This window comes from Dipodomys spectabilis, unplaced genomic scaffold, assembly GCF_019054845.1.
Source record: "Dipodomys spectabilis isolate Male_0828 unplaced genomic scaffold, ASM1905484v1 ptg000147l, whole genome shotgun sequence".
In the NCBI taxonomy this organism is placed as follows: domain Eukaryota; kingdom Metazoa; phylum Chordata; class Mammalia; order Rodentia; family Heteromyidae; genus Dipodomys; species Dipodomys spectabilis.
The window spans coordinates 15508989-15523348 of NW_024870824.1; the positions used below are offsets into that span (position 1 = coordinate 15508989).

At 39.1% G+C, this 14360-nt stretch overlaps 1 protein-coding gene across 2 annotated transcripts in view; it reads right to left on the minus strand.

The window, feature by feature from the left end:
* The window catches only part of Htr4 (5-hydroxytryptamine receptor 4), a 191144-nt gene extending 177572 nt beyond the window's left edge, over nt 1–13572 (minus strand). The window contains exon 1 of one of the 2 annotated variants that reach the window (XM_042692122.1): nt 13504–13572. In XM_042692122.1, the coding sequence (XP_042548056.1) occupies nt 13504–13529 (26 nt within the window). In that variant the 5' untranslated portion in view covers nt 13530–13572. The remainder of the gene's footprint in view (nt 1–13503) is intronic. The other variant, XM_042692121.1, reaches the window with a different exon arrangement.
* Nucleotides 13573–14360: the final 788 nt, after the last annotated feature.

Genomic DNA, 14360 nt, shown 5'->3' on the forward strand with positions numbered 1-14360 from the left:
ACATGCGTGCTGGGTGTAGTGTATTGGGGCTTGAACACAGGGTCTTGATTTTTTTACAACTCAAGGCTGGTACTAGCCACTTAAGTCTCACCTCCATTTATGGCTTTTTGGTAGTTAATTAGAGATATAAGTCTCATGGGCTTTTCTGCCTGGACTGGCTTTGAAATGCAATCCTCAGATCTCAGACTTTTGAGTAGCTAGGATTATAGGTGTGAGCTACCAGTCCCCTGCTAGTGTTTCTCAATGATGAAGTAAAAACTCCTTGGTAGCCTGACAGGCAGATGATACATTCTGACCCGCCATACACAGTGGCTATGGGATATAATAAAGCAGTGAAAAATGGTTTCTTTTCAGACAATAGAGAATCATACTGACTCTGGTAAATTGCAGTGTCGAGCCTACCTAAAAGGATTTTAATCAATTTTCAAAATGCCAGACAAGTGAACATATCTGCCAGACCTTAAGTTCAGTATCCAAGTCTAAAATGTCAGATGATAGGTACTCTGTAACCCAGAACTCTTTAGAACAGAAAATTTGAAGCTCAAAAGATAGACTTGGTCATCAAGCAAAATGAGGTGAAAATACTAGCTTTGCACTCCCTAGAAATGTGTCTTTGGGCAAAATAATGATTTCTTCGACTTGTTTCCTTCCTAGGTAATATTTCAACCACTATTGGTGGGAATGCCAGGGTTATGAGAGCTCAGTTTGTTCATGCAGGTCATCTGTTTGCTGGAGAATCTGAACTACAGCAAGATGCGCTTGCCAAATGTTCAAGGGAGTGAATAACAAATTACTTGATATTTTCCTCTTATTGTCTAAATACATTTTTCAGATTAGGTTATGATTACATAACATGTTAATCCAAATTTATAGTCACATAAAAAGTAGTTTGTCTTCTAATAGTTGGAAGGTAACTTGAAACAAGTAGTAATTTCTGACAGTAATGACTTGAACTTAGTCTCAAGTAAGCATTGTTAGCTGTGTAGGCTTAAGAAGGGTAAGTTATCTGCACCATTCTAATTTCTTTTGTGTACTGTGCCCGCGTGGAGCTGCAAAAGGTTCCAAGCCACTGGTCAGCCTTTAATTCTCAAGAAGAGCCTGGAAGTGACTAACAATTCTCAGCATGTTATAGGTTTCTTTTAAATATATATTGTTTTAATGATCACTTTAATTGTAAGAATTTATGCATTACCATGCAATGATTTGCTACATGCATATGGTGTGAAATGACTGTATCAGGATAGATAACATTTCCATTTACTCACATTTGAATAATGTTATTAGAATAGAATAATTGTACATATTTGTGGAGTATAGTAGGCTATTTCAAATTGTATTTTTTTCTTAGAACTCTTAAAAGCTCATTTTGTAAAGAAGAAAAAGACTCAGCCTTCCTAGAATTCAAGTAACCTGACAATACAGATCGTGTTCTAATTGCATAAAATAATGAGAAGATACACACTGACTGGGGTATTAAGAATCATGTAGACCTTGTAAGATTTTGGATAAAATTAGGCATTGCTTCTATCCCTACCGGGCTTGTTGAGTTCACCGATACATACAAGTCCTGAGAAATTTTCTAGAAAAATCCTGTTAGGTTTCAATTTAAATTGGAGATTTAAATAAAGGTTGGTGATGCATAGCAGGACCCCACCTGAGCCCCTTTCAGGGAAGGATGACAAGGTGCCATAAAACCAGGAGCCTGGCACACCAGTGCTCACTGAGCAGCTGCCCAGAATGACCCTAGCGAGTGGTGGTTCTGAGGACATGGAACTGTCAGTATCCCACTTCAACAGGACCCCTTCCTCTGTGTGACTCCTGAAAAAGATGAGGTCTGACCACATGCCACAGTGCTTGCTTCTGATACATTCCCATCGTCAGCAATTTCAGCACGGGGCCCGCTTTGATCACGCATTCCCCAAAAGGCATACTACGCCATGTTACATGTGAAACAATGTGGATTTTCACTACCAAGAAGCTTCTGCTTAGTTAGTGTCATGGTGGGCGTGGCCACTCAGCAGCTCTAATTCAAAGCATGCCTTACTGAGGTTCCAAGAGCTGGATGCTACAGGGGTGCAGCTGGACAAGCAGCACAAATTCAGAGGTACTGTGAGTACGCCTTTCAATAAAAATCAACTTCTTCAGAACATGCAGACACAGAGAACTAGCCAGAAGACTGAGATCTTCCAACAGAGAAGGAGACTGGGATTCAGGTAGTGAAGTTAATGGGATCCCATGAGTACACTCCAGATGCCAGAGATCAGATCCACAGCTATGTGTTACAGAAGGAACCCAGGTCCCACACCGAGGAATTAATTGTTTCTGCTATTTATTTCTCTTTTTGTCTATTCATCCCAGTCTTAGAAAGCTAGATGTTTGATCACTACATTTTTCAGACTTCCTTGCCGGCTGGACTCTGGTTATGTTTTCCAAATGAGAGTCTCAGAATGGAAAATAAAATGGTAAGAAAGAAAACAAGAACCATTTCTCTCCTTTGTCAGAAGATGCTTTCAGCAGTGAGACTACTACTACCCAGACCCAGAAGCTCAAACTCTGGTTATGACACTATCTCCTCACATTCATGGCTGTGGTGAACTCACAAGGGATCCTGACCTCTCACGAACACCCCTTTCTTTTGGCTCTTTCAGGGAGCTATGTGATTATGCTTACGAAATGAATCACCATTTGCTTGCAATATACACAGCTGATTTCATTATTCTTGGCTAGTCTTGATAGAAGCAGAAACAACTAAATCAGGTATGTTCCCCTTAAACAAGGATGGTTAACCAGTACATGACTGGCTTCTAAAGGGGAGCAGGCCATTCTGAATATAGCTTTAGAGTAAGAGTCCAAAACATGCAGGGCTTAATTCTGGAGCCTCTCATTTCTGAGCAGGAGGCTCCATGTTTGTAGATGCTGCAGAATCGACAACATGTAGCATGAAGAAGACTAGTGGTTGCATTCTAAGCCACCTATTTGTCACAATATTGAGCATTTTCTGTTATCTCTGAGGGCTTCATTTTCCTCACCAGTGAAAGAGAATAACCAAAGACAAACATTCATAAAAAACAACCAACAAAAACCCTAACAACTAACAGTATCACCTAGTTAACTGGATAGTTGATTTAAGCAATAAAGTTATAACCAAGCACAGTGGCTCAGGCCTGTAGTTCTAGCTCCTTGGGAGGTGGAGATGTGGAGGACCATGATTTGAGGCCAGACCAGGCAGAAAGTTCCTGAGATCCCCTTCTCAACCTATAAGGGCTGAGAGTGGTGGTAGATATCTGTCTTCTTTGCTACATTCCTTTGTGTAAATAGAAGGGAAAGGATCCAGATTGGCCCAGGTGAAAATTGAGACCCTGTTCAAAAATTAACCAAAGCAAGTGGTAAGAGTACCTGCCTAGTAAGTACAAGCCTCTGAGTTCAATTCTCAGTAGCACAAAAGAAAAAATTATAGAATGTAGTAATTGTCAGTTCTATTAGTAATCAATATCCACACTTCATGATTTTTATGACAGTACAAAATTAGCTATTTTGTTTTTTGGGGTTTTGTGAGGTTTTTTTTTTTTGGTCAGTTTTGGGGCTTAAACTGGGGGGCCTAGGCACTGTCCCTGAGCTTCTTTGTGCTCCAGGCTAGCACTCTACCCCTTGAGCCACAGCACCACTTTGGTTTGGTGGTAGTTAATTGGAGATAAGAGTCTCATGGGGACTTTTCTGCCTGTGCTGGTTTTGAACCGCGATCCTCAGAGCTCAGCCTTCTGAGTAGCTAGGATTGCAGATGTGAGCCACCAGCGCCTGGCCAAAATGAGCTATTTTTATGCATATTATCTTCAAGATGCTAAAGCTTTACTATGGTTTTTATCATCACCCAGATCCCATTTTCAAATACTCAAATTGATGAGTCTTAAAGGGACTAAACTTGTTCCAGGTCAAACAGCCAGTAAGCAGAAAAGTCAAGACTATTATCCTATTACCACTATTATCCTCTCTCCTTAAGAGCATCTTTCTGCATCCCATGGTACTGCTGGGTGATTCTGTGAAAGCAGCCCTTGGGAAACAGTCTGTGTCAGCTGCATATGAAAGATAGCTAGTTACATTTCATGTACTGCCATAGCCCATGGCCTCCGAAATACCAATGTGTCATCTTCCCTCTGGTGGCCTGTGGCACCTCAAGGTGAAGAGGCCCCCTGTGACCCCCACAAAGCCATGGGTTTCCAGCTCAGGGTGAATTCCACCTCATATTCACTGCGCTCCTGATCTAATCAAAGGACTTAACTGAATAATCATCATTTTGTCAGTCAAGACATAAAGCTGAGTATTATTCTCATTTACATTTCTAAAGCTACATAAAAATAACCCCTTTTAAATGGTGCCCACTCACTTTCTCCTTCTATGCTAATTCATGCCACAATTTCAGAACCTGAAGAGAGATTTCCTGCAAAACATTTCATTGCCTTAAAGTTGCACCTGCTCACCATTTTGATCACCAGGTAATAAACATGAATTAATTCTAGTTCCAAATCAATTGCATATTGATAAGCCTTTGGAGCAGACAACTTGCATACATTGATTTCAAGTTCTATGCATCACTTCAATGCTTTAAAACATTCAGCCTTAAAAAATTCCAACTTCATCCTCAGACCTCTCTGAAGAAGTCTATATTGTCAGCAGAACTAAACCCCAAATCAAACTAAATGGCTATTTTTCCTCCTCAATAAAATTGGATACTTTTAATAGACTGATATCTAATTAATTTAATTTCTTGATCAGAAATAATGGATCGATCTTAGTGCCATTAAGGATTAAGGGAACTGAGTTATTAATTTAAAGCCAATAATTAACCTTTGTTATGTTTTTTTCTATTTATTTATTTATTTATTTAGCCAGTCCCGGGCGCTGTCCCTGAGCCTCTTTGTGCTCAAGGCTAATGTTCTGCCACTTGAGCCTCAGTGCCACTTCCAGCTTTTGCTTCACCCCCTTCCCAGCCCCCCCCCCCACTCCCCGCCATCAGTCTTGGGACTCGAACTCTGGGCTGGGGCATTGTCCTTCAGCTCTTCAGCTCAAGGCTAGTTCTGTGCCACTTGAGCCACAGTACCACTTTCGGTTTTCTGGTGGTTAATTGGAGATAAGAGTCTCATGGTCTTTCCTGCCCAGGCTGGCTTTGAACCATGATCCTCAGATCTCAGCCTCCTGAGTAGCAAGGATTACAGGCGTGAGCCACCGGTGCCCAGCACTTCCAGCTTTTTCTGAATAGTTTATTGAAGGTAAGAAGCTCACAGATGTTCCTGATTAGGTTGTTTTCAGACTGTGAGCCTCAGCTCTCTGCTGCCTGAGTAGATAGGATTACAGGCGTAAGACACTGGTGCCTGCCTATGGCTTTTTAAATTATTCTCACATGTACTCAGAAAGTAATTGTTTTAACATCATGATTATACACTTTATGTTTTAAAATATTCAACTTTTGGTATGCATATAAATTTTCTGTATTGTATAAAAAGCTTGCCATTATGAACTTCTGTTCATAGTATGTGGTAGTAAGCTCCACCAAAGAGAAAAGAGAAAGTTTCTCCTCTAGAACCATCATTTCTCCCTTCATTTCCTTCCTTCCTTCCTTCCAGTACTTTACTTTTTCTTTGTCACTGTTTTTTTTAACTAGGTTTTTTTCCAAGAGGGGGTTCAATTTTTTTCTTTGTTGTTTCATTTTTTTAATTAATTAATTAATTAATTTTTATTGTGAGAATACTGTACAGAGGGATTACAGTTACATGGGCAATATAATGAGTACATTTCTTATCAAGCATTGTTGCCTCCTCTTTGTTTCCCCTTCCCATCCCTTCCCATACTCCCCTCCTCCCCCCACCTGATCCTCACCCCCAACAAAGTTGTAAATTTCGTTTTTTGAGGTAAGGACTTGTACATCTCATTGTTGCAATGGGTCCACCTGTATCCCTAGTTAAATGATTTGTTTTTGCCCTTCCCCTCCACAAATTATAACAACATCAAATACAGTGAAAGCAGGGGTTATACCATGGGGGAGGGACATACAAAGCAACATAGAAATCAACTTATAAATATGTTAAAAAAAACACAATTGCATGAAAGGAAAAAAACAAAAACAAAAAACATTTGAATACTTATCTTGGGGTTCATTCCCCTAACAACAACTTATCTGACCTCTTTTGGTTAACTCAGACATTTACTAAGTTTTTTATTGTGCAAATACTGTACAGAGGAGGGGTTACACTTACATGAGCAAGGTAATGAGTACATTTCTTATCAAGCATTGTTGTCTCCTCCTTTGTTTTTCCCTTATCATCCCTTCCCTCCCATCTCCACACCTACACTCCCCCCACCCCCTGCCTAAATTGTAAAGTTTGTTTTTCAACATAGCATCTTGTATATCTCATTGTTGTGATGGGTCAACCTGTATCCCTGTTTAAACAATTTGTTTTTTCCCTTCCCCTCCCAAATTATACCAACATCAAATACAATGAAAACAGGATCTACCATGGGAGAGGGGCATACAAAGCAACAAAAAAATCATGTGGTACTTTATAAATATGTTAGAAGCAATAGCAAGCAAGAAAAATAATACTTGTGTTCTTATCTTGGGGTTCATTTCACTTAACATCATTTTATATGACCTTTTCTGCTTGTCTCAGACATATACTAGTTATTGCAAATAAGGGAAACCATGGGATCTATGTTTCTTTGGGCCTGGCTTACTTCATTTAATATAATTTTTCCAAGTCTTTCCATTTCCTAACAAATGGGGCAATGCCATTCTTTCTGATGGAGGCATAGAATTCCATGTTTTCTTGATCCATTCATCTACTAAGGGGTATCTAGGTTGGTATCATATCTTAGCTATGGTAAATGATGCTGCAATAAACATAGTTGTGCTGGTAGCTTTAGTATGGCCTTATTTGTGATCATTTGGGTAAATGCCCAAAAGTGGGATTGCTGGGAAATAGGGGAGCTCTGTGTGAAGTCTTTTGAGGAATCTCCATACTACTTTCCAAAGTGGTTGAACAAGTTTACACTCCCACCAACAATGCAGTAGAGTTCCCTTCTGGCCACATCCCCTCCAGCATCTGTTGTTATTAGAGTTCTTGAGTTTTGCCGTTCTAACTGGAGTGAGGTGGTATCTCAATGTTGTTTTGATTTGCATTTCTTTTATGGCTAGGGAGGTTGAGCATTTCTTCATGTGTCTATTGGCCATTCTTATTTTCTCTTCAGAGAAGTTTCTCTTTAAGTCTTTAGCCCACTTATGTATTGGGCAGTTGTTTCTTTGAGGATTTGTTGTTGGGGGATTTAATTTTTTGATGTTTCAGGTATATTTTAGATATGAGACCTTTGTCTGTTATATGACTAGTGAAGATCGTTTCCCAATCCATCGGCTTTCTATTGATTTTGCTAGCTATGTCCTTTGCCAGGCAGATTCATGCAATCCCATTTGTCCAACCTTTCTCTATTGTCACTGTTGTTTTAATGTACTATGTGATTTTTCTGTTTCTTTTGTATGTTCTTCCCCAATGGTATAACCCCTGTTGTCACTGTATTTGATTCTGGTGCCCTGCATCTTGTATATACATTTTTCTAATTTGGGGAGGGGAAGAGAAATAACAAAAAGCTAAAACAAGGATACAGGTTAACACATTGTCAGAATGAAAAACGAGGTGAGGAGAGAAGTTGGGGAGGTAGGGAGGGAAGAATGGTAGGGGAAAAACAAAGAAGGGGTAACAATGCTCCATAGGAAGTGTACTCATTACCTTAACTCATCTAACTGTAACCTCTCTATCATGTAACTGTAACCTCAGTATCTTTACAATAAAAAAATGAGTGATATTTTTATCAAGACACTAAAGCAAATACCAGACACTAGTGGACCACCAAGAGCTACTCGAAAAGCTAAGATCTGAAGGATCATAGTTCAAATCCAGCCTGGACAGAAAATGCTACAAAACTCCATCTCCGATTAATCAGCAAAAAACTGAACTGGACTCATAGCTCAAGAGGTTAAGAATGAGGTCTTAAGTTCAAGCCCTGGGAAGGAAGGGAAGAAGGGGGAAGAGGAAGGAGGGAGGGAAGGAGGAAAGAAGGATAAGAATAAAATAGAGAAAGAACAGAAAGAATTAATAAAAAGGAGAAGCAGATAAACAGATGAAAAAATGAATTAGGACAACAAATGGAAGGAATATTACAACCACGGTACCTATGGAGAGATCTTCTATCCTTGCTAGTGCTGACTATAAATTTGGCTCTCTTAGTTTCCTAGAACTTCAGCAAAAAGAAGAAAATTCTAGCATTTAATGATTCATAATTCCTGTAACATTTCTTTGGGTAGATAATGAGAAACATGAATAAGAAAACAGAATTATTCTGTAGAGAAGAAACAAAAATGTCAAAGTGTTCCTGTTGGAGAAAGAAGACTAGAAGCAGCAATACCAGAGAGAGTTGGATGGAAAGCCGGGGGGAAATGCAAGAGAGTATCGGATGGAAAGCCGTGGGCTAGGAGGCCAGTCAAAGATGAGACGAAGCTCTGGTTATAAAGAATCATTGTAAGCCAGGCACAGGTGGCTCACATCTGTAGTCCTACCTACTCAGGAGGCTGAGAGCTGAGCATCAAGGAACAAAGCCAGCCTGCTCAGGAAAGTCTTGTTTCCCATTAATCAGCTTAAAGCCAAAAGTTGAACTGTGGCTCAAATGGTAAAGTCCCATCCTTGAGCAGAAAAGCTAAGGAATATTTTCCAGGCCCTGAGTTCAAGTCCCAGTACTGGCACATACACACAAAGAATCAAGATGTAAAGTCAATAAAACTTTGTCCACCCAAAGTCAGGGAAATCTCAAAGTACACACACACACACACACACACACACACACACACACACACACACACACACACACACACACACACACACACACACACACACACACACACCTTTCTTCTACCTAATTGTCTTCTCCCTGTATTTTCTGAAACAGAAATCTTTTGACTGTCAATAGCTGTAGGAAGAAACAGGATCACACTTGATCTGGGGAAAAGCACACCCCAGGGGACTCCTTCTAGGTCAACAAAACAGAGAGCATGAGCTGTCCCTGAAGTGAAGTAGCAAGTGTTGCAGGGCCACAGAAAGTGGCTTCCCAGTGCTAGTGGTAACTCGGGTGGGTGGCAGGAAGGCCCCAAAACAAGCCAATAAAGAATTCTAGGAAGAGCAGCTGCTGTAAAATTGCCAAAGCCACTCTTTTTGTCTTTCAGGCCCTCAAGAAGAATAGAACTATCTCCTCAGGAGCCCCCACAAGCAACAAGTGGACCAAAATAATGAATTAGCAGTGTATCCAATTGTCTAGAAAAGGCTGCCTGCTAAGTTCGTGAGATACTATTTCCCAGAGGTCAGGACTCAGGAACTGCCGCACCAGCCTGAATCATTATGGTATTTCACCATGACACAGCCTCTCCTATATCCACTGTTATCTGCAACAGCAGCCCTTGATAGAAACATGTTTAAAATGCTTCTTGTATTTTTAGTAGCAAGACTTAGCTTTTCTGCTCATCACTCTTCTTTTAACTCACAAAGAACAGACTACTTTTGCAGTTCTACCACTATTGCAGTTTCACCATTGAAGTAAATCTCCCCATTTGATGGTATTCTAGCTTATTTCGAACTTTCTAGTTCAGGGACCTAGTTTAACTAATGATTATTAAATAAATGAAGAAAGTCAGACACCAGTGACTCAGGCCTATAATCCTAGCTACTCAGGAGGCAGAGATCTGAGAATCACCATGTAAAGCCAGTCTAGGAAGAAAAATCTGTGTGACTCTGATCTCCAATTAACCAGCAAAATGCCAGAAGAAAAGCTGAGGCTTATGAGGTAAAGTGCTAGCCCTGAATGAAAAAGCTTAGAGTCAGTGCCCAGGCTTGGAGTTCAAGCTCCAATAACAGAACAAATAAATAAATGAAAGAACAAAGGAAAAAAAGGAAGGAAATATATAGACCATTTATTTCAAATTTGTCACTTCCTAGCTCTCCTGCAACTTCCAAAGTCCTGGTTTATTTGCAAATTTGGTCTCTAGCATTTTTCACCTAGATTAACTGAGCAAAGTAGCTGTGCCCAAATTATCTTTGATTACGTTCCAGAGTTAGTTTCTGATGCTTACAGACAAGAATACTGACAGATAAAGAATAGCCAGATCAAGCCAAATAGCAAACTCAATTAAATGAAGTCATATAAACAGAAAATGAAATGGTCAGTATGGCCTGACAAATAATTTAAATGTAAGGCATTTTATTTAGCTCTACATTTCAATTAGGATTTCTCTGTTTTCGCTGTCTGGGAAAAGTTGACTAGCATCCTTCTATTCTATACCATGTCCTTCCCTAGGATGTTTATAGTCTCTCTATTCTTTTGGGGCATCCATTTTTAAATACACTGTCTCTCTCACAAATCAAATTTGTTCACAAAGAAATATCAACTCTCCCTCCAACTTATACCCAGGTATGCAAAAAATGCAAACATTTGGAAATGCACATATATCAAAAAATTCTTTATATTACAAGAGGAGTCAGAGTAGTTGCACGACCTTGGACAGATCATTTCACTTCTTTGTATCTTAGTTGGATACATGGTAAAATGCAGGGCAATAATGATATATATGTGCCTTACAAGATTGTTGTTAAAATTAAACAGGGCAATATAAGTCAAGGTTACAGCTCATAAAGATTCCACACATTCAACAAAGTAAATGTTCAACACCCAGTTCATAGACAACCTGGAAATTTTACTGAAGAACTGATCCTGGGAGACAGCTGGAGAGATCAGCACATAGCCTACATTATGCATGAATATACACATATACATATATATATGTGAGTGTATATATATTCACACCCATATACACCTACATATATACATAAATATATATATATAAACATATGCATATTATATACAGAGAATAATATTGAGGATACACTGTATAGGGAGTATTAGAGTAGTGTATGTAGTAGTAGTAGTAATATAGAATGTACATTCTAACTAGTCTCAAAGCCACTTACAGCCACAATGCTGTGGCTGTTTTGCCCACTCCCAAGCAGAGCTCAGTCTCTTCTTCTTTGTGAATGTTCTTAACTTCTCCCTCCTTTGCTCATTTTCCTCTGCCTTCAGAGCATGGGAAAAGGATTCTCCTCCTGGGCCAGAGACACAGGCCCTTCAACTCGCACCCTATCATACATGCACTTTTTCAAGGAATGACACTCCCTTACCAAAGGAAGGCTCTACCCTGAAAACAATAGAACATACTCCACCCACTGGAGCTAGATCCTAGTCATTTGCATAATACCCTTGAGATTTTTTTAACTACTCATTTATTAATATATATTATTGAATTATATGTTTCTTTCAATAAATGGACTTTCAAAACTAAATACAGTCATATTGAATGGAAAACACATTGCACTATAACAGGCAAAATAGTATCACTTCCCAGAGTAAAAAGATAACCATAAATAAATACCTGATTTTGAAATAAAGTTGTTGGTATTCCACCTGAATTCACTATGCATTATTAATAATGCGTGCATCACATTTTGATAAATGTGAACCAAACATCCTGACATTCTTTGTCATGGACACTCAGAGGCTGTACTAAGGAGGAAGTGAGTGAAAAGCCTGTGATATTTGCCTGTTACTAATATTGTGGGTAGAGAGGGGGAGTGGGTGAGGATGAGCATATGTTGGCAGGATCTGGCTAGAAAACTGACAGCAAGGATAGTCCAGCAACAAAATTCCAGAGTGTGATCTCATCTTATAGCTCCCACAATTGTTCTACTGAGCCCTGAGACCATTGTTTACTTAATCAAATTGCATTGGGCCCTTACAATCTAACGCTACTATAAACACAGGTATAATAGCTAGCAATGGGAGGGATTATAATATCTGAATTGTTACCAAAAATGTGCATCTTAACTCATTGATCCAGTTTGATGAAGTGTCTGGAGCTTCAAACAATTTTATAATGTACCACCATTGATATGCCTTACTCTGGTATTTCAATTAACAAAATTAAAATTGAGATTTCATGGATTCTGTGGATTCCAAATAAATGTCAAAGCTTTGAGTAGAAAATTAATACATGCCACTAGTTTAAAAAAAAATCTATGTTTAAGTCCTGACACTAACAAGTCTGTGCATTTGGTAAATAACAAAGTCCAACAAGTTTCCTATTGAGAGTGTAAAATGTTTTACGGCTAAACAGTCTTTTATATCAAGGAGAACTAGAACAAAAACCATTTACACATGCATGTATTACACCAAAGACAAACAGATCAACAACTGTTCATTAAATACCATCTCCTCCAAGGGTGACAAGTGACAATGTTGATCATTATGAGATACATTCTACCTTCCAAGAATTCCCTGGCAGGACAGAGCACATGTATGCAACTCAAGTCACACCATGCTAGATTTTCTGTCAAGATTCTTGACAGCAACCTTTTGTTTCCACTCCCTGCTACATCACACACAGACACACCAGGTTTATACTTGAAGCATGTTTTCCCATAGGTCTCAAGTAAAAGAAAAAAATGGCTTCAGTGATTGCATGAAAAAATATACATTATATGGGATTATCCTCAGCATCAAATACCATGAAATAACATATGACTTAGCCTCCTCAAATCGTGTTCTTTTAACTGTTTTGTTATGCTAAATAAAATGAAGGAAGATTTTAAGAAGAAAGATCTCAAGGAATCATCCTATTACTTCATCTCCAAGACTGAGAGGAAATTACACCCTCCACCCCTACCCCACCTCCCTGCCCAACCATTAGCTTAATGTAATTATACCATACAACCACCTAGGGTCACATGTCACTGACTGCATGTCCTAGCTCAGAAAAGAGGTGGAAATGATGGAAAATACTAGAAAAAGCTAATTGAATTTATAGTTGCAGCCGGGTGCTAGTGGCTCACAACTGTAATCTTAGCTACTCGGAAGGCTGAGATCTGAGGCTAGAGGTTCAGGCAGGAGAGTCCATGAGCATCTTAATCCCCAATTAACCACCAAAAAATAATAAGTGGAGCTGGCTCAAGTGGTAGAGCACCAGGGATAGAGTGAAAAAGATTAGGGACAGCACTCAGGCCCTGAGTACAGTCCCCAGTACCATCACACACACAAAAAAGAATGTATAGCCTGAGGTTTAGATACACAGATATTCTTAAGTTATTTTACTTGCATTTAAATGCATCTTTCTTCTTGTTACAGAAATGACTGCCTGCTTTTACTTGGCAACTCGGTAATGCAGATCTTTGTTTTAGCACAGACAGCTAAAATCATTTACAGTCATATCACATGTATTATTTAAGCAGAAATCCTAACATACTAACCATCCAATGGAATCATATCAGGAGTTATATAGGACACAAGAAAGAAAATACACATCCATGAGCTACTAAAACAGGTTTTACTAAGCTTCCTAATATAAACACATACAGAACTGCAACATACCTCACATTAGCATCAAGTTTGTCCATTACAGGAAATAGACATGGGTGAGTTGGATTTCAGTGCCCACAGAATCCTATAATGGGAAACAAAAAGATGTTAAACAGAAAAATAACAGGCACTATTAAAAGAAAAGAAAAAGAAAAGGCTAAGTGATCATTGCTTCCTACTTGTTAAGACTACTGGTATTTTTTCAGAAATTTCTAATAAACAGTGCATAGCAAAGAGTATCTGTAATATTAAAATATGAAGTATGAAATACTTTCTGCTGAAAGTTGCAAACAACATATATAGACACTTCTTTGTGTGTGTATGTGCGTGTGCGTGTGTGTGTGTGTGTGTGTGTGTGTGCGTGTGTGTGTGCGTGCGCGTGCGAGTCATGGGGCTTGAACTCTGGGCCTGGGCACTGTCCCTCAGCTCTTCAGCTCAAAGCTAGCTTGAGCCAAAGCACCACTTCCGGCTTTTTTCTTTTTGCTTATGTGGTACTGAGGAATTGAACCCAGGGCCTCATTCATGCAAGGCAAGCACTCTACCACTGAGCCACCTTCCCAGCCCCTAGATACTTCTTTTCATTCTGTGTTAATCTATTTAGTGATGATTCATTATTCTTCCCAGATATAGCGCTTCTTTCTAGAATCTGCATTAAGAGAACAACTAATTGTTTAATTGTTATATTAAAATAGTAATGTGTTGGTTTTTTTTTATTTTTTTTAAATTTTATTTTATTTTATTTGAGAGCATACTGTACAGAGAGGTTACAATTACATGGGCAGGCTCTCTCCACTTCTCTTCAATCTAGTATTAGAATGCCTAGCTACAGCAATAAGACAAGATGCAGACATAAAGGGGATCCAAATAGG